Here is a 20728-nt window from a genome sequence, read left to right as displayed (position 1 = left end):
TACACGGATCACTGAGCTGAATGAAGCGCTCAAACTTCAATAGCTTGGTTATCTGGCACACTTTCCAAAAGCAGAGCACTTGTTTTGGGGAATTGGCTGCTTGTAGTAGCAACATAAACAACAAGCAGATAGCGAGGTCTTTGAGACCTCGGGGAGAACAGGGGGCAAGCCACCAAGCCCTTGGAGCCACTCTGGGTTTAGTCCTTGTTTTTTTAGCAGAGGTTAGCAGGTGGCAACGGGGATGCTCAGCAAATCAGGGAAGCAGTTCTTCAGAGCAGTCAGTCACAGCAGAGTTGCAATCTGTCAGCACAGGAGCTTCACTCCAGTAGAGTTCTTTCTTGGTCCAGTAGTGTACTACTTAGGAAGGGTCAGAGCCCTAGTACTCAAACCAAAAAGTGGATCATGTAGGAAGTGACTTCAAAGATCTCTGAAGTGCACAAGGATCCCTTTCAGCCCAGCCTTGGCTCTAGACTACCAATAGGGGGTAAATCTGCATTTTGTGTGAGGGCAGAACACAACCAGTTCAAATGTAATGGTAAACCGCCTCTCCCCCCTCCTGCCCTGGAAGGCTACTAGTAAGCAGAGGAAAACAATTGTATCCCCTGTTACATCCGGCTCCTCCTCTCCTGTTTAGTGCCTGACTAGGGGGAATGCACAAACTGTAGCTGTCACCCAGGCCAGACTTGTATTGGAAACAGGCTGCAGGTACACAGTGCAAAGTCAAGAGCAGACAAATGCCCACTTTCTAAACGTGGCATTTCTAAAATGGTAATGTTAAATCCAACTTTACCGCTAAAGAGGATTTATCACCACCATTTCAAAGATATGAGATATGATGTAACTACTCCTTTGTGATCAGGATTAACAGTTTAAAGGTATATTAAGGAATTCCCAGTGCTAGTGTATGAGAGGAGCAGGCCTCACTGTAGTGAAAAACGAAATAGCCATTTGTCACTACTAGGACATGTATCACATAAAGGTACATGTCCTGCCTTTTAATTACATAGCACTCTGCCCTTATGGTTACGTAAGGCCTGCCTTAGGGGTGTCTTATATGAAATAAAAGGGCAGTTTAAAGCTTGGCAAGAGGTTTTAAAGCCCTAGTCAAAGTGGTAGTGGAACTGCACACACAGATTTTGCAATGGCAGGTCTGAGACACGTTTACATGGCTACTTAAGTGGGCGGCACAATTAGTGCTGCAGGTCCACTATTAGCATTTAATTTACAGGCCATGGGTACATGATATACCACTTTACAAGGGACATAAAGGTAAATAAATACGCCAATTGTGTATACCCCAACGTTACCATGTTTAGGGGGGAAGCACATGCACTTTAGCACTGGTTAGCAGTGACAAAGTGCGCGGAGTCCTAAAGCAGGAGGTGAAAGGCAAAAATGTCTGGGGTAAAATCACCTTAAGGATGCCAGGTCTAACACCTTTAGAGGGGCAAGGGCAGAATGAGAAAAAAAAGTTATAGGTGCATTTTCGTAGGAGCTGATTGCTCTTGGTTGTTGACATCAACACAGGGGCATACTTTTCTGTTATTTATGGATGCTTCTTCAGCACCAGGCAACATACCTGTAAACAGACTCCTCCAGTTCGACAGGACCACTCCTTGATCAGTGCACCGCTTGGTGTATGCAGATAGGATGGCGATGAGAGCATCTTCACTGTTTTCTGAGTTGCAGGTGTCATACATACAGTTCTAGAAGACATAAATAATAATCCAATGTACTAAGGGAGTGAAACAGTTCTGTAGGAGTGCCTATCAAACCCACAAGATAAATGCATAAAGCCTAGCTAGCAAAGGCAGTAAAGAACTCAAGTGTTAATGGTTGTGCTAATTATATCTGAATTTGGAATGTGGTACTTCCACTGTCCCACGATTATATTGTGCATTGCAGATACTGCAAAGCACACACCCAGGGCGCCAACATTGTTACAAAAATGCTCTACATTCCATCTGGCAGAAGACACAAGGAATTACAATGTGCCACACATGACTAAACAAGTTTGAGTGTTTCAGCAATTTGTGGACCCCAATGCTTACACCTTCAACGTTATAGGCCATGGTGTGTGGTGCAGAGCAACTATTGCCATTATGTACAATTGGTGTAACTGTGTCTGCTCCAATCATGTTTCACTTTTAATACCTCTTCAACATTTAGCTACACTAGCATTATTATATGTTATAGCCTATTTGCAGGGGAAGCACTGCCATTACTGCTAGTTATTCCCTAAAATGGCACATTCACTTGTTGTCATTTTCTCACTTCCTTTACTGCTGTGAATCGGCCTACCACTGCACATGGTATCTGCAATCGCCCTAGGCACATATAGTGCACATTACTAGGGACTGATAAGTAAATTAAATAGTCCAATCAGGTATGATCCAAAGTTACCATGTTTAAAGGGAGAGAGCATATGCACTTCAGCACTGGTTAGCAGTGATGAAGTGCGCAGAGTCTAAAAGCCAGCAAAACAGTGTCCAAAAAGTGGAGGGAGGCAGGCAAAAAGTTAGGGGTGACCACCCTAAGGCTGTCAGGTCTAACAGAGATGATAAGAAACAGGGTGCACAAACTTGTTTTTGTACTTGTTCTCAAGTCATTTGGGCATTGCTGCATTTGGACTTAAGCAAAGAGAAAACATCTCCACGTGTAGTGGAAGTAAGGCAGTTGTTTTTTATGTGCCAAGTAGCTGCTATTTCTTATGTTGTTGACTATTTGTTGAACTGTTAAGGTGTGACATGCGTTTCACACTCCTGTCAAGCCTTTGCAGCGGGTCATTGTGAGTGACTGAAAAGGTTGCTGTGCTACTAAACTGGCTGAATCAAAGCTGCTGCCTTTTCATTGTTTCACTAAGAGCGTGCTGCTGTTTTGCTGGTTCTTGCATGCATTTACTCTCACCGCTGTAGCCTAAGTGTAGTGATTACAGTTACCGTTTGGATAGAGTGTGTCTGGGAATGCAGCAGGAGGATGCTTTTTAAGCTCAGGGCACAGGAATCAGCTTTGCTAGCAGTCATTCACCAGCGGGGGCACTCTGCTATCAAGTGCAGGTGAGATGGAAATGTAGCAGCTTCTTCTCATATCCATGCTACAAGGAACATGTGTGTACAGGAATTGAGGGGCGTGTCAGAGCGGCCGGGAATATGCTTAAGCAAAATGCTGTAACTCACCCAGCTCCACAGCACTGTTAGGGAGCTTCTGGGCCCTCTCAAAAACAAAACAAGAAATAAAAATTAAATAATGTTTTGTTTGTAGATAAAATAAAGAATTAAATGCACAATTCCAATTGTTCCTGGCATTGAAGGGGCCTACGTTTTAGGTTTCGCCTGCACAGTGCTTGCGCTGTGTTTGTGATTAGGTTTGGCCTGCACCCCCTCTCGTATTGCACAACTTCTCACCAACTTAAAACTTACCAAAAATATCTGTTATTTATCACATGGGCAAAAACTAATGCATTTACCAATGTTTGTTCATTTCTGATGCCTTTCACCCACTAAATTTGACCCTTAGTGCAAATGCTCTTTATTTTATCATTCATACAGGGTTTCTCAGGTAATCCTTCGTGACAAGTAAAAACCAAAAAGAATAGCTCTCCTTTCTATAAAATGAGGGGAAGTATGAGAGGAAGTACAAGGACAAAATTGTGTTCTCTACTTGTGTGCCTGGAAAGCGAGTCACACAGTTGTTTGAATGCTATGGAAAAGAGGTACAAAACTGTTTTATCCAGGACATTCTGCTCATCTGTCCGCTGGGCAGAAAACTCATGGGGGCATTCTGCTTGCATGATCATCTCAGGTTAGGATACCTGCCCGTCCGTTATTTAAACGGACTCCCTGTAAATTAACGTCCCTTAGGAAGTTTCCACAGATAGCATTTGTCCATAATTTTAGACTTTGTGGTGAAAGAACTGTTAATTCTCTTAGTTTATGTGGCTCAGCTGCAGTGTGGAAGGGAGGGAGTCTCCTGTGCTGTGATCCAAATTGTGCTGTGAAGGTGAAGCACCCATTTAAATAAGAAACAGACCTTCCTGGGATGGTGCCTGGAGCCTAAATGAAATGTAAATGTGAGCAATTGGTTAATCTGCAATTGAAAAGGCTGCTTGGATTCTGTATAGGAGTCACAGTAAGCTTTCTGATGAACCAGATGTATTTTTTTTGTAGATGTGTTCCGAGCTGCGGAGTGCATACTTTTTATGTGCAGTCGGTACAATCTGTCTATTACTAAAATTTAAATTTTTGAAAAAAAAAATTGTCTTTTTTTTTCACATTGTGTAACAGCCTACCTTTTAGAGTGTGTGCATTGCAAGTTTAAAATAATGCCATACACATTCAAAATGTTTTCTGTGACAGGCAGGGACCCCCTAGCACTGAAAATACACATCAATATTCCCGACTGCATCAACAGTATTGAATTCTATGTGCCTCTAGGTGCATACACATAATTCTGCAGTGATCATGTTAACCAACAGAGATTTCATAAAATGAAATAGTTAATTTCCTACTGATCAATTTAACTAGTATTTATTTTTCATTTCTGGTGTGCATTATTCTATATACGATTATCTGATGGTAAAAGACCTTCAAAGTAGTTACAGAATATTTTGTTATTTTTTTTCCACACCTTTGATTCAACATCCACGCTCACTGACCTCATCACAATTGCACTCAGGATCGCAGTATCCAAACATTTTTAATGCAGTTTGACCGCTGTGTTAAATAGCTATGTAAAGTCTGAGAATGCCAGTGATGTCAGCACATAGTGTTCTTCAGTCACATACCTTTACTATGTACCTTTTTTTAAAGATAATGGGGGTTATTCTAACTTTGGAGGAGTGTTAATCCGTCCCAAAAGTGACGGTAAAGTGACGGATATACCACCAGCCGTATTACGAGTTCCATAGGATATAATGGACTCGTAATACGGCTGGTGGTAAATCCGTCACTTTTCCGTCACTTTTGGGACGGATTAACACCTCCTCCAAAGTTAGAATAACCCCCAATGTGTTAAATTAAACTGCGATCTATATTTATATAACACTGCACTATTCACCTGTTAGAATTGTACAAATACACTGTCATCTAGTGTTAAAGCAGATTGAAAAAAAGAAATGTATCTAGTCAGTGGCACTACAAATGACCAGGAAAGTTGGGTTCAAATCCCGGCTTCCGCGTATGACTAAATTATGTGATCTAAGTAAAATTAAGTGACTTCATGTGTCTAATTTACTTGATAGTGACATTTAGGAGCACTTTCAAGTAATTCAGTTCAAAATGGATGCTGCACAAAAACCTTATTCGTATATGATTTAATAGCCTGTAAGCTACCACCAACCATAAAAATAATATTGACCATGATGTAAGGGACACTAGACATTTGGTTCACTTTCTTCACTCATGGATTTGTCAGGAGGGAGGGTTAATACATATTTTAAAGTTCATGTATCAAAACTTTACCTGCAAATAAATAACAATACAATGTTGTGATCGTATATACTAAATTGAAACACTTGCATATGTTAAAGAAAAAATATTCTACATTTTAAAATATTTATCAATTTTCTATATTTTGCTTGTTATGTAATTTGCATCACAAATAGTTTGAAGGTTCTGCATGCTCTATGCACTAAGGAATGAGCCAGAATATGATTCACCCTTGGCTGTACTGTAGAGCAATTGTAAGACATGGACAGAGTGGGCATACTTTCGAATGGGCCTGGCCTCTGCCCGCCCTCCACAAGCACTATCAATGGACTATTGCACTGTCAGAGCTTGCCAGTGTGGGTGCGTTCTCCATATTCAGCCACTTGACAGTGCCATTTCTCTTTCTGGCCTTTCTTCTGAGACTACTCGCAAGGTAAGCAATATTTTCTGATACTCATGTCTGATTTTAGGAATTGTCCCTCCTTGTTCTTCTCTTCCTAAATTGTCTAGTTCTAAACAATGATCCTTTGAATCAGTTGCTACGGATCTCCCATTTGCTCTCAACTTCATCCTGCTCTTTAATTCTCTTTTTCTGGTGGGTCCGAGATCCCAGTTCTGAGATAAATATAGAGTCCTTGATGCACAAACTAATGCAGCAGCCATGTCTTCTTTGTGCTGTGTTATTACAGACAAGTTATGGCTACCTTACATCAAGGCATTAGGTGTGAAACTGTTGCTCACACCATCTGCTCTACTTCCTTTATTTTTTAGATGTACCGTCTAGTAAAGGGTGAAATGAGCTATATGTTTTTGATAAACTTGTCTAAACTATGAAAAGGTGAAAACGTCACATACCATAATGTTTCCGAAACTGTTCACCATGAGTTTTAAAACGTTTAGAAACATCTATATTTGGCTACAAGAAAGGTTGGTTAGATTTGGTTAGGGGTGATGACCTTGACACTGTGATCAGGGGAATCATTTTATTATTGAACAAGGACATAATGCGCTATTTGAATGTGGCATATCTTGAGGCAATCTCATACAGAGCATGCACAGTGAATAAATAATGCCATATAAGAATTAGTAAATAAATGCATTGATAAAGTAGGTGGGTATGTCCGCTCCTTGAATGTGTCCATAAAATTGATCTTTTGTCCTGAATATTTGTCCTGAATTTTGAACCTTTGTCCTGAATTCTCACTGTCCTGTCCTGAAATTGCCTTTACACCAGGTGGTCACCATATCTCAAGTGGAGCCTTCATCTCCTCTATGCTCCTTGTGTGTTGCATTTATGAGCTGTACCTGTGTACAGCAATAACTTTTTCTTAGACTCTGTGTGAGGCCATTGCATGGAAGGGGTGCAGGTGACAAAAGTATTTGCCCAAAATGACTTAAAGCTAGGGCAGTTATTCTTTCTGGCTGCTTCTAAAGACCAGTGGAAGTGACTTTTGTTACTGAAAAGCATATTATTAAGGTGATCTCTTTAACCTGCATGACTCTCTTCTTTCCCAGTGGTGGTTGTACTGGTGCACACCTACCTTGTAATATAGCGTGGCATCCACAATCAGACTACAGGGTGCAAATACATCCTCATTCAGCAGAGAGCACCAGTGTTTAGCATACTGCTCTGAAAGAGAAAAAAAAATTTAGTGTCAGATTCACTGAGAAATGTATGGGTGCTAGTTGGCTCTACAGAATGTTTCCAATAATAGACAAACAGATCATCCCAACACATTCGTTTGATGTGGCTTATGTGATACAATAATTGAACCAGTGTAAGGAATATGCCTTTTCACCCCAGATAATTTGGCTTTTTCTGGACACTATTGTTGCTGGTATTTGGATTCTATATCCTAAGGCACTGCTATTCAGTTACACATTGTGTGAACGCTGACTCTAAAATGGCACTGTTAAAAACATTTAATGGGTATTTAAATTTCATGTAAGGCCTTTGTAGATGGTGAAGATTATGCACCAGTGGCGTGAAAGGTAAATGTCATATGTGGGCTGTAGTGTATATTCATGTCACCCACATATATGACAAAAATATACAGCTGCTAGAAGCACCACTGTTTTCTGGCCAGGCTTCAGTTTGAAAGTACTGCAGTGACTCATGGATAGGAAAAAAACCTTTGCCATACAGGAAAAAATATTTCTATATAATTATAAATCACTACCAAAGTGTGCTTGCAGGCTCCTCGGGTAGGATATTTAGGGCCTGATTACTAGTTGGGCGGTTGAAATGCCACAACTCCAATATGGCAGTGGTGAGGTGGCTGTCAAGCCAGCGACCTCACCATTGCTGTATTACGATGTTTCCACCAGGCTGACTGCCAAATACTGCCATAATAACGGTGTGTCCGCCGATCTGCAGTGGAAATAGGGTGGCGGCATTTGCCTCAGCTCCCTTAAGGAGCCAAGGCCAATGCTGTCTCACACAGCACCCTTGGAATGCTAATTTTCTTCCATGGCAGACAGTACATATTCCGAGGGTGCTGGCAAGGGGGGCCTGCACTGTGTATGACATGGTTGTGGGTAGTTCAGGGGGCTCCCTGTGCATCCAGAATTGCCTTTCTGCCAACCTTTTAATGGCAGGGAGGCCACCATGAAAAGGCTGGTAGAAAGGGAAGTTGTGATCAACACGTCAGTGCCAAACTAAGCACCACCATAACTGACCATGACTTTGACCACCACCAACCTGTGGGCATCCCTGATCCCGGCAGAGGCGGCGGTCTCCTGATGATCCGACAACCAGGATCATATTCTGGCAGTTGGATGACCAGGATTGCGGCAGTTGGAGTGCCACTATGAGTTTGGAGGTCCATGGACCACCAAACTCATAATCAGGCCCTTAAATTTTCAAAAAGTATAGCACTACACATTTGAAAAGTGTGCCTTCACAATGACTACATTCCTAAAACTTGTTTTCACTGAGTTTCTGCCACACTATCTAGTAACAGAAGTAAATAGAATGACAAACCTTAATCCATATCTCAGGCCCTGAAATACTAGCAAAATGAGTCACAGTTGAGGACAAGATGCTGAAGGGGTTGTATATGGCACAGTTTGTATAATTATAGTAGGATGGAACCCAGGACACCAGAGACAAACAACCAAGCCTGCAATCTGTGGTTTTGGAGCTTCTATTTGCCATGGTCCCCCCAATGGCACCTTAGATTTTTATCCTGCAATCCCAAATAAGGCTGACAGGATCTGCTTTCTTTCATTCCCAGAACAGTGATAGGTCTTAACAGACACAATAACATAGAGTCCATCCCAGTGCGTCTCTTTTTGTAAAAGCACCATTAGCATACAGCAGAGCTAAATCTTGCACAATTCAATTAGGTAAGAAAACCAAGGGCTGCATACCTGGTTGCAATCTTATTAAGCACCACACTTTTCCTCTTTTCCGGTATTATCTCTACATGGGTGACCCTTGTTGTTAAAGCCTGTAGTATTCTGTGTCAGAGGCATGAATACGCTGCAGATGCAGGTTATGTTGCTGTTATCTTCCTGGGCTTAGATGTGTAACTCAGCTAAATAATTTTTATCCTAAGTTTAGTTTGGACAGAAAGTCTCAAGTCTTCATACATGATTCCTCTGAGCACATCTTAGTCCTTCACTTCGTTCAAAGGTGAAGCATTATGCTACTGGTGTGACTGTGTCACAAATCTGTGATACAACAGATACAGCTGTCCTTATGGCAGCTTTTCTGTACTAAGGTCAAGTTTGAATGTCATGGCACAGATTTTTCAGCACTTGCAGCATCCCAAGCAAACCAGGTTCCACTTAGCGACAACGTATAATTGCAGCCTCCCAAGTTGACTAAATTTCGCAAAGTGGCTTCATATCTTCTTTCCTTCTGTATGCAGTAGCAGCACCAGCTTGTTGTCCACAGCTGCTGTTAGTGGACATGGCCACAATTGTTGGGATGTCTTTGGGCCATTTCTAAGCAGGAACTGCACTAAGAGACCAGAAGACTCACTCATTTCACAGGTCACTCCTGATTTTCCATTCTCATAAATTCTGCTTTATTTGGGGCAAGAATATGCTATGCTTCTCTTCCTGGGCAATCCCTTATCTATCAAAGCCTTCCCTCTCTCACCAAGCATACCAGCTTCTAGGCACCAGATAGAATGTGAGCTCATCCGGTAGAAACTTGAGACCTCAGGCAATGTTTCATCACCACTGGGAGGCAGGCTGTCAGCAGACACAAGCAATGGGTACACAGCTGTTCTTCGAGTACTCTGCAGAGCATTCCTTTCCTTGGTAAAGAAGAACCTGCACTTGAAAAAAGTAGGGTAGCTTGGATCCTACTTTTACACACATATTTAGAACATGGGATGCAGACCACTGTCTCAAACCTTAGAACTAGTTCGGGGTGGCTCTCTTTCAGGTGTCCTTCTCAAGCTGCTCTAAAGACACAGTTTTTGTGTTAAGCGATGCTCCTCACAGCATGTAGCAATAAAACTGACTCCAGGCAGAAAAATGTGATCACAATGAATTGTGAGATCTCTGCACCTGGCTGCCATCAGCCTTCCTGAAGCAGTTTTAGGGCACCCCAACCATCCACCATAGGGTAGTGTTCAGAGAAAAGTGATCAACAGCTTCTTGCTAACAAAGTCTTCATGGACTTTTTAAAGGCAGCCATGTCTCCTTCCTCCATACTTCAGTGTCAATGTCTCAATCTCCACAATCCAGTGACGGGAATGCAGGCAATACATGTCCACTCTCTAGGGAAGCTGTCATCATTCTCCATCTTGCGCCATGATAAATTCCAAAAATGATCCTACATGCTCCAGTATTCAGGCTTACATGCACAGAATCCTGCTAATATATAGTTATTACACGTTCAGTGTACACACACATCACTTGAAAAGCACACTGGATGTCAGTGCAATGTTTCTGGGTATTCACATAACTTTCGAACTTTACATGAGAGAGGTCAGTAGCCCGACTTGTATTGACACCAAGTAAAAAGGTCTAGTTACATTATAATAATAAAAGATAGTATGCTGCCATCCCCACTTTATACAATGCACCAAAAACATGGACAGCACTGTCTTCTTAAAGGGTATGCTTGGTACACCCATCCAGGTCAAACGACAAGTCCTAGAAATCATATTTTCAGGGACAGGCCTAGAATAGTCAGACTACCAGATTCACCTACAGTCAATCACTCAGAGCAGGGGAACACACTTGTTAGCCAAGCAGGGGACAATCCCATCCATACACAGATTTTCACCCCTACCATTTACACGATTACTTCGTTTTTTATACAATGTTGTGAAGGATGGATCTGTGTACCTTCTTATTGGACAAAATAAACAATGACACTTGCTTAACATCTAAATATAGTTTGCACAGTGGCAACATAATAGCCAAGGAGTTTTGATTAAGGCATGATTATTGTTGATTATAATTTTTATACATAACCTTTCTTTTGGTAAGGTTTTCAGCTACAAGCAGGGTTAGCCACTTTTCTTCTATTACAGATGATTTTTTCACAATATTTTTAGAAGTGATTTGACACATTCCTAGTCTGAACAACAGGAGGTTGTTTGTTTGCATCTCAATTAAATGTGTGCTACCTTAATAACCTGCTGAGAATGATCTATTCTTCTCTGATAAATATAGGGAGAGACACGGAATTGGATAGACAAAAAGGATTCAAAGATTTTGCCATTTGCAACTTGAATGTTGAGACTTGCATTACGCAAAAAGCAGTTTGGGTAAATCACTTTATCACATTTTTTTGTATTTGTACACCTGACATTGCTTACCTTTACCAGAGCTTGTACTGCAAGGGTCAATAAAGACGTCTGTTGAATCTGGACAGCTAGCCTGAGTCTTCCAGGAGTTGGCAAAGGCAGCGGCTGAGTCCTCCACTACTCCCGTGGCCGTAAGCAAGTCATCTGCTTGTTGATTATTGAAATTTCCACAAAGACCTTCCAAAATAAATGGAACACATTGTTTTTAACTTGCCAAAGAATGATGGAGCGATCGGCACTGCAGAAATTACCACTAGAAAGATAAATAATATGACAACCTCTGGCCCAAATTCCTTCTACTCCTCCCAGCACCTACTCTACTGTGGTACTACACTTCTCAGAAATCTATGAAGTGACTCAGTTAAACATTTCACACTTCTCTTCCTGAGGGCCCCAAATTATTTGGTCTTCACCTAGATGAACTATCAAAAGTCAGCAAAGGAAACAAACAACTTCTTCAAGATCCCCTTTCTTCCCAGTGACAGAATCAACAGCCACAGTTAATGTAAGGCATTTTCACAAAACACCCCATTCATTGCATGGGCCAGAGGTAGGAGGCCACCTATACTAAAAAAATCCCAACAGCCTGCAACCTCCTTTATGTCTCAGTGCTCAAAATCATGACTGCCAAGCTTCAAGGGAGAACTCTAGAAGAAAAGACTTCAGAAGTTCTTGATACACAGCAGAAAGACCAGATTCAGGATCAGTGGGGGTTGCAGGAAACCCTCAGTAAAAGGAGTTTCATTGTTGACATAGGGGAAGTAGTACACGTTAAGGGTTAAAGGAGCTTGGAACTTCAAAACGTTCAAGAAATGTGAGACTAGTTCTGGAATTGAAATGACTAAACAATTTGTATCAACAACATAATTCAGGAGTGTATACCTGCAGACCGTAGTTCATTCTTTTAATCAATTAATCATTGGGATGACAAGTCTAGACTTGCAAGACTTATAGTTAAATGGGCCGTTCCCGGTGAGGTAAAAAGGTTTGTTTGTTTTGAAACTTGAGAGGATCATCATCATCAGTTCTCTGCCATGTCATGTGGTTTGTCATCAGGTCCAAGGCCCTTCATAAAGATATCAGGCCTGATTCCCCCATGTAAACTTACACTTTCGTCTACATTTGTTTTGGAAATCAAAACACTGCATAATAGTAAGTTTACAAGTGCAAAGGCTCTGCAGTCAGGGTGGAGATGTCCGCATTAAAAAGATACATGTCTATATTTTTATGTGCACAGTTCTTTCTTACTGCGGAGTCTCCTCACTCATGAACTTACTATTAAAATGCAGGTATGTGAGTTTCAAAACAATTGTAAACGTGCACAAAGTGTATGTTTACCTTTGTGAACCAGGCGGATTCTCTTTAGTGGCATTTATAAAAAGTACAATGAATGAACACATTTTCTTAGCTGGATTTATTAACTTCTGCTTCCTTGGTCTGTAAGACACAAAATAACACAGACTCCTTTGGCTTTCTTCTAAATAGGGAGAAATCGAAACTGGTCTTATCACAGTATTGATTCTTCATCGAAGCCACGTTCAGATCAGATCTGGAGAGAGTGAATCATCTTTTAGATGGAACGATCACTCTACAACATCATCTGCTGGCATTGTTACCAAAGGACTAAACTCAACAAAGACTAGACTGGTGAAAGATTTCATGTCGGCCACAACAACTGTATTTCCACGAGCTCACCTGCATCTGTAACACTTGACATGTCACCTTCTGTTTTAGTAGGAATCGATCAATATGGACTTAGGTGAAAATAGGTAAAGAACTGGATTGGTGGACCCAAATCTGCTGAAGGGAGTGTCTCTCACTCTTCTCCTGCCAAACATTGTCAATGCAGATTCCAGTCTATAGCCCCAGCTGGCTCCCCAGCAAGCACTGATTGTAGGTACTGATATGAGCCAGCCATTATTATATTTCCTGTGGGTGCCCCTGTGCAATTTGGAGCGCCCACATTTTTTTCATATATTGAGGGTTGTGATAGGAACTCAAATGCCCCCTCAGCCTCTACCAGTTCCTCAGCCAGCACCCATACTTGGTGCCAGTGGAAGCCACCACTGCTCCTGCCCATGTGGCTGCAGCATTTATTTCTGATCCTGCTAGTAGAGAACACAGCTGTGTTCGCTTCCTGGGATAGCGTGTCCTGGGAATTAGATTTCTTGCCCATACTCTCCCGGACAGGAAACTCTGATTGGCCAAATGAGTTTTCAATTCCGTTTGCCCATTAGGTACCACTGGACCACCCCAGGTGCCATGCTACAAATTGATCTGATTAGCTACCCACACCCCACAGAAAAATGTTGCAGCATCCATTGCGGGTCTTGGTAGCTATGTGCTATAAATGGGCAAAAAATAGTATAAGGGAGTAGGGTGGGATTACCTGACACCATAGCACTTGTGGGGCAGCTTCAGATGTACCACTCAATGGTACAAATTCATTTAAAACAATCATGTTGTGGATACTGTTGTACTTTCCCTGTTCAAGGGCAGCCCAAGGTACTACTGTATTCACACAATACCAATGAGAAATGCAAATATATATATATATATATATATATACTGTATACACGTCCATGTGGGATAGGGCACAGGACTTGGCCCCTGGGCAGGCCCTTCAGCCAGTCTCTTATTACAGACGGCTTATGTTAGCCATCCACTGGGTGTGATGAGCATGAGCAGTTGGGTGTAGGGGCAGGCTGGAGGCAGACCTTGTGTCCAACCTGCTGCAGTGTAAGACTAAGGGCCTGATTATGAGCCTGGTAGTTGGGAAACCTGACCTCCAGATCCGTGGTGAGGAGACTGCCACAGAGCATGCGGTCTACCCACCGGGCCATTACACGTTTTCCACTGAGCTGAAGGGCGAAAACTTTGGTTTCCACTGGTCAGCCCAGTAGTAAATGTGCAACAGCATTGGACTCGGCTCCCTAAAGAAGTGCAGGCGCCCTGCAGCCTTCGGGTAGAGGGTGGTTGTTGGGGACACTTTTCGTTGCATTACATATGCACTAGGGAGATGTAACTTCTGATGTGTGCATTTAGGGTCAGGCCTTGACATTTATGCTATTGTGGTTATGCTGACCTATGCCAGATGGGAGTGTTTACTTGACATGTGTTTCCAGTATGGGCATTTAGGACGGTATGATTACTAGGGCTGGTGCATTGTTGGTAATGTAATCATCATGACCTGATGCATTCATAATGATGTAGGTGTATGATAACATGTGCATTCTTTTAGTAATGTTTTCCTGACTACTGCTTATGTTGCAGAATAACCAGTAACCTATATCTTTTTTGTGACTACTGCTGGCTTTCGCAGAGTAATAGTACTGTGTAATGTTCTGACAACTGCTTGGCTAGCAGGGTATTACTGACATGTTGTGTTTGGTCTAATGATGTTGGGTACAATACAGTTTATTTTTATATAACCTTGTGTTGGGATAGTATGTCATGTGTGTTGTGTGTATTGTGCAATCGCTTTACACATTGTCTTTGGTATAGGCCTGACTGCTTGTGCCAAGCTACGAAGAGGGTGAGCAGGGGTTATTTTGGGTCTGTAACTCCCTCACCCTGACTAGAGTCGGTCGGTCCTGCCTGGCTTAGGTACATACCCTAGTCAACCAGAAAACCCATTTCTAACAAGGACTTTTCCATCTATGTATGTTGGAGAAAAGAGGGCTACACGGCGATTAGAATATTCTACTCCATGAGGGTTGAATGCTCTAACATAACTTTATAACTTGCCTAGCAGCCTATACCACCCATTAAAGTCCTGCACTGGCATTATAGTTAAGAAACACACAAAAAAGTGTTGTTATTTAACTTTTAAAAAGTGTTTCTGCAATATTGTAGTCTTTTAGGGGGGATTAACAAAAAAAAAATGACAAAAACCAACTTTACACCTTGAGTATTTTTTGGGATTGTTTGTTTTTAATCAAATGGCAGCATGATATGCAAATTGTGGCACTCTGTACACCAACAGACAACAATTTGCCCAGTCCATGAATCACAGTCAAATCATTGAGTAGGAAAAGTGAAGGGCCCTCTGTTGCACACTAAAAAACTCTGCTGTTTGTGCATTCTGGAAGTCCTGAATTCATCGTTTTTAAATTGTATAAATTGCAAGCTACACTTTGGTCTCCTCCTGATCACATAATTATTTCTGAATACAGTTACTCTCACCAAAAATGAAAACTACCAGATCTGTAATGAGAGTAATAAGACAATAAATAAAGACCATGATAGCAACCAATCACACAAAAAATGTAACCATGACTCACAGATGCCATGGTACCATTTTCAGGTTCTGTGGTGCTGTGGCACCTAAAAACACAGACATTTCACAAAAACTGCAACAAAGCTTGCTTGTTTGTGCCTATGAGGAAACTTTTCAGCTCATGGTTTAAATAATAGAATCCCTTAATAACAAATACAACTCTTTTCCAGTTTGACACAGCACTCTGTTAATGATTCTAATGCTACCAGGGTACCTGAAGGGAGGTCAAAGAAAAGGAAATGGGCAGAAAGTGAAGTGTATAGTAGTTAAAATAAGCCTATATAAATAAAGAGGAGCAAACTTCCGGAATACAACTGCTCATTACTCTTTCACAAAGTCACCTGAAAAAAGTACAATCCAGACCCATCATGGCATCTAGAGAAGCTGGGGAAATTCAGCCATCAAACAGTACAAGCTCTGAGTTTGGGTAAACAACACCATCACAGAACGAAGATATCATGTTTGTACCTACAATACCTACAGTACCACCATCCACTAGGCTCAAGAAAAGGGCAAAAGAAAATCAACACCCAGAAAATTAAGTGCACATTGTGCACTCAAGAGCTTCACTGTGGCAATGCTGCTACTGCTACTCTATGGGTTCTTTTGGAATGAAGAAGCACTTAAGATTGATCCACCTCAACGAGATGCCAGTGGCAAGTTTGAGAAACAACATTTAGTAGAAGAACAAGTAGTACAAAGAGCACCTGCTGATGTCCTGAAATACCAACAGGAAGAGAAAAACTGTAATATGTTGTATTTCACCAGTTATTGCAAGAAATAACACCAGGTGGTCTCTGCAAGGGAAACCAACAGGAGAGTTTTCACCAAAGCAAAGGACACACACTTGAGAGACTGCCATAAACATTTGAACAAAACACATAAGAAGCAAATAAAAAACTTCCAAAAGAATCAAACAGTTAAAAAAGTAGAACGTTTAAAACCAAAAAGGAAAACATGTTAAAAAAATAAGAAAAAAGGAAAAACGTACAAAAATGTAAGAAAAACAAATACAAAACATGAAGAACCACAGGTGAAGATCTGAATGAAACCACCTGTTCTTGAAACTAATGATGCTGTGCAGAAGGAGTAGGGTTGGTTGCCAGTAAAGAATTAGGCACAGTTAGAAGTTGAGGCTTGGCCGTGTTTACTATTATCAGCGCACACAGATTTAGGTTGTCCACCATAGTAGTAGCCTTCTCCAAAATGCGTACACAAATATGAAGATTAAATAAAAACAGATATTTAATAAAAAAATGCGGTTAAAGTGGTGTTATCTAGGCATAATGCGCGATAGCAGGCTATCCTGAACTCCACAAATACAAGAGCACAGAGATGTGCTTCAACAGTGCAGTGGTCATACTTAAAAAACTGCAGGCTGCAACAACCAGACCCATTTCACAGCTTTTGAGGTGCACAGGTACAAAGCACAGGCAGCAGCCCTGTATGGATCTGAGCTTTAGGGAACAGACAACTTGATAATTTGACAGTAGGAGAGAATACATTTATAAGTCCTGTTTTAATTCTCACAAAAAACACAGTTTATACCAGTATTTCAGGATAAAGCCCTTGGAAGAATTGAGCACTTAACAGCCCTAAGACCTCTTCTCTACTGGATGAGGATTTGGACTGTCCCAGAGCTTGCACCCTTCAGGGAGGGATTGAGTGAATGTCTGAGGACTGATACCAATCCTGATTTCCCCTGATTTTGGTTTGTGGAGGTATGGCTAACCAAGCTAGGTTTAAGTTCCATCTGGACTAGCCCTGAGTTTTTGCCTATGTAATCTAAGAAGCAACTGCAGCAAATCTACTGAGATTACATCTTTAAAAAATATATATATATTGGGGAGATTATCTGCACAATTCATGGATATTAAAATAAGCCCACAATTTGAATTGGTTCTGGATGCAGTATGCTCACAGCTTACCCCATGGTCTATCTAAAATTATGTTATTGCATCCTTGATACTCAAACATATAGAATGGACTGGAAAAATAATACTGGTGAACCTGGGGAGTATTATTGTACCATGCGCAATTTAAAGGCCAAAGAAAATGTGGCACGCCTTGTTTTGTTGTCCCACTTATAGGAAATCAAGGAAAATATGGATTTGATCTCTCTATTTGGGCATAAGGCACTACCAAATAGACCTAAGAGTTTCTTTGGGAGACATATAATCTTTGGTAGTGTCTACCCAAAGTAGATACTTGTTTTCAGTTGGTGTTGTGTGGAAAAAGTGGGGCCAGAATTTATAATTTGCTATACTGATGGTAGTAATGCTTCAGCCTTCTATCAAGCTGATATACTGTGCTAATGTGGGTCCATTTGTAATACTTGTGGTGATGAGCCTTGGTATAGCTAGGCTCTTTGTGTAAGTCTACTAACAGACTAATGTATGATATTCAACGCACCTAAAGTGGATGATCTGAAAACCTTTTATGCTGTTTTTATTACGATGTTTTTAAGTTTATGTAAGAGGAGTAATTCATCATGTATTTATTTATGTAATTTGAACTGAGCTGTGTTGTTTTTAAGGAATTTGTATTCTGAAATAAATTATTGACTTGAAGTGAGGTTATAATTAGGCATGGGAAAAAGACCCTAACTTACTTAAAAAAAGATATTCACTGTGCAAAATGCAGCACACGTAGAAGTAGCAAATCATCATTATTTAATGATTGTTTATGTGCAGGAAGAGACACCTTCCTTCACATAAACAATTATTTATGACATTTTGCTCATTCTATGTGTGCTACAGAATGCCGCACACATAGAAAAAGCAAAAACCTAGAGAAATAAAAGTATTTCTCCTCGTATTGCAACACTAACATGTCCCCTGCAGTGGCATTCATTTTTGGTGCTGACTCACGTTTACAATTTCTCGTAAATCTGGAGCAGTGTCAATAGCAATGGGTGTTGTGCGGAACCTCCCACAGCAATACCCATTCCACACCCCTCAGCCACAGAAGACTGCACCGGGGAGCCCATATTTACAAAGCAATGTTAAGCCACGCAAAGTGGTTTAGCGCCACCTTGTAAATATGGAAAAGGGCACAGTGCCACCGGAGCATTGCTGAAAGTACACTCTTTCATGCTAGGTGCTTGTAAATGAGCCCCTATGATTTTTGTGAGTTCACTTTGTGGCTGAATTGGTGTAATTGCATTCAGCTATTTTTCTGTTATCTTCAGAATACATTCATAATCAGAATTAAAATAAGACTTCACACTTTTGGAAACTCTTTTTCCTTGACGAATACTTGACAGGTCAGTGTTAACTTTTTATGAAGGAGCTAAAGTGGCTGAACTTTTTTCTAGTCTTGTGCAAAATGCTCAAGTGCTGACAAAGCCATTAAAAAAACAAAAAAGTCATTTTTTATTTAAATTATGTTCTAACAATACCTACACTGGCACTATCACCACCAGTGTAATACATATGAATATTTAAGTACATATGTGGTCCAATATTGATAAAAAAGAGTTCGGGTTTTATCATAAACCATGACACTGAAGGCCAAATGGAGTGTGAATGTTAGCAGAACCCTGAAATCTCAATACAGGACCATATTAAGGGCCTGATTACGACCTTAGCGGATGGGCTACGCCATCACTAAGGTGACGGATATCCCGCCAGCCATTTTACAAGTTCCATAGGATATAATAGAACTTGTAATTTGGCAGACGGGATATCTGTCACTTGTGTGACAGAGTAGCCCATCCGCCAAGGAAATAATCAGGCCTAAAATGTTACCAGTTACATAGATTTTTATATTACAAGTTTAGTATGGAGTAGGTAGCTTGAAAAAAGATGTTTGCTTTGCAGGCACACAACCAATAGGCACTAATTGGAACTAGAATATTTAGTTTTACTTTCATTGAAGAAATTGATCGTAAGACAGTGGACAATGGTGAGAGCTAGTGGATTTAAAAGATTCTGTGACTGCAGTGTTTGCCATGTAATCATGGTTTTACTATATTTCCCACGTAATTTGATACAACAAAGTGCATAATTTCAAGATTTCACAAAACAAATGTTTCTTGCTCAGTGGGATGAAAATATTACTGGTAGAGAATGCAATACATAATTTGTCTTATTGTATCATGTAAATAAAATTGTAGAATAATTTAGATAAATTGTCCAATAATTCTAGTGGCCCTGGCAATGCTAAACCTCTGCCAAATGGATTGGTGGATATCATTACGAAACACATTTCACAGGGAACTGTGAAATCTTTCTGATATTTGATGTTTCCTGTGAAACATGGGTTCAGTACCAATGCATTTTGAACAATAAAAGCAGAAACCTGTAATCTATGAAATTATATTTATATATACCTATAGATATATTTAGTGAGGGCTTACCTCAAAAGGTAAGTACTGTGATGAGGAAAACCTTGATTCAGATTGAAGTAATAAAGCTTACTAAGCAGTATTCCTTGCACTATTACTCACAATTAAAAATAAAATTTGTGTGCTCCAGTTTAATTTATCTTATCATTGCGCACGCATAGAAAAAAGTAAGTAACCATACCTGCTAACTGTTCTTGGTAACTGGATTCCACCGAAATAAAAAGTTGCATCACTGGTTTCAGCTGTATGTCCATTAGTATTTGCAGTGTGGATTGAACAGTGATGTAGTCACTGGAAGTTTTAAAGATGATGATCTCCGCTTAATAAACAAAATTAAAAGAAGTATTTTAGAAAAGATAACACGTTTGTGACATCATACTTCCTCTCAACAAACAGTGGTGCAAGACATTTTGAGTAATATGAGAAAAGACTTCATGATTAGGGAGTTTGAAACTGTTTCTTTAGAAAGGTTTTGGCTCATCACAAACAGTGCATAGGTGTTGTATTTCACATTCCTTTATTTCAAGCCAAATATCATGCAGCATATTTCCCCACTCAATATTTACAAATTTTATTAGCAAACTGAGTGCCCTACTCATCTTGAGGTGTGTGCAAAATACTTTGTCATGTGATTCATAGCTTTGCTCATATTTCTTCTAAATTGTGGTAACTTTGTGAATACTGAAGCAGGCAAACTGTTAAAAAACAACTAATTGTCAGCTGCCAAGGGGGGGTAACCGTTCCTATTGCCACAGGGGGCAGAAGGGGTCTGGTGTTGCTCCACAGCCCGAGTTATAATTACCTTAGGGCACAAGTTATAGTTACGTGAGATAACTATAACTATGACAGGTGAAATTCTATAGTTTTGTACATTTCAAAATGTGAGCCTAACTATAAAGTT

General features: G+C 40.6%; 1 protein-coding gene across 1 annotated transcript in view; it reads right to left on the bottom strand.

Annotated features, from left to right (window-relative positions):
- The window catches only part of LOC138284404 (mucin-5B-like), a 528306-nt gene that overhangs the window by 282270 nt on the left and 225308 nt on the right, over window positions 1-20728 (bottom strand). Inside the window, exons 12-15 of the mRNA XM_069223140.1 lie at window positions 20009-20146; window positions 11213-11377; window positions 6968-7056; window positions 1580-1706 (exon numbers count right to left, since the gene is read on the bottom strand). Of these exons, the coding sequence (XP_069079241.1) occupies window positions 1580-1706; window positions 6968-7056; window positions 11213-11377; window positions 20009-20146 (519 nt within the window). The remainder of the gene's footprint in view (window positions 1-1579; window positions 1707-6967; window positions 7057-11212; window positions 11378-20008; window positions 20147-20728) is intronic.

Source organism: Pleurodeles waltl, chromosome 3_1 (assembly GCF_031143425.1).
Source record: "Pleurodeles waltl isolate 20211129_DDA chromosome 3_1, aPleWal1.hap1.20221129, whole genome shotgun sequence".
Taxonomy (NCBI): domain Eukaryota; kingdom Metazoa; phylum Chordata; class Amphibia; order Caudata; family Salamandridae; genus Pleurodeles; species Pleurodeles waltl.
This window is presented reverse-complemented; position numbering and strand designations above follow the sequence as displayed.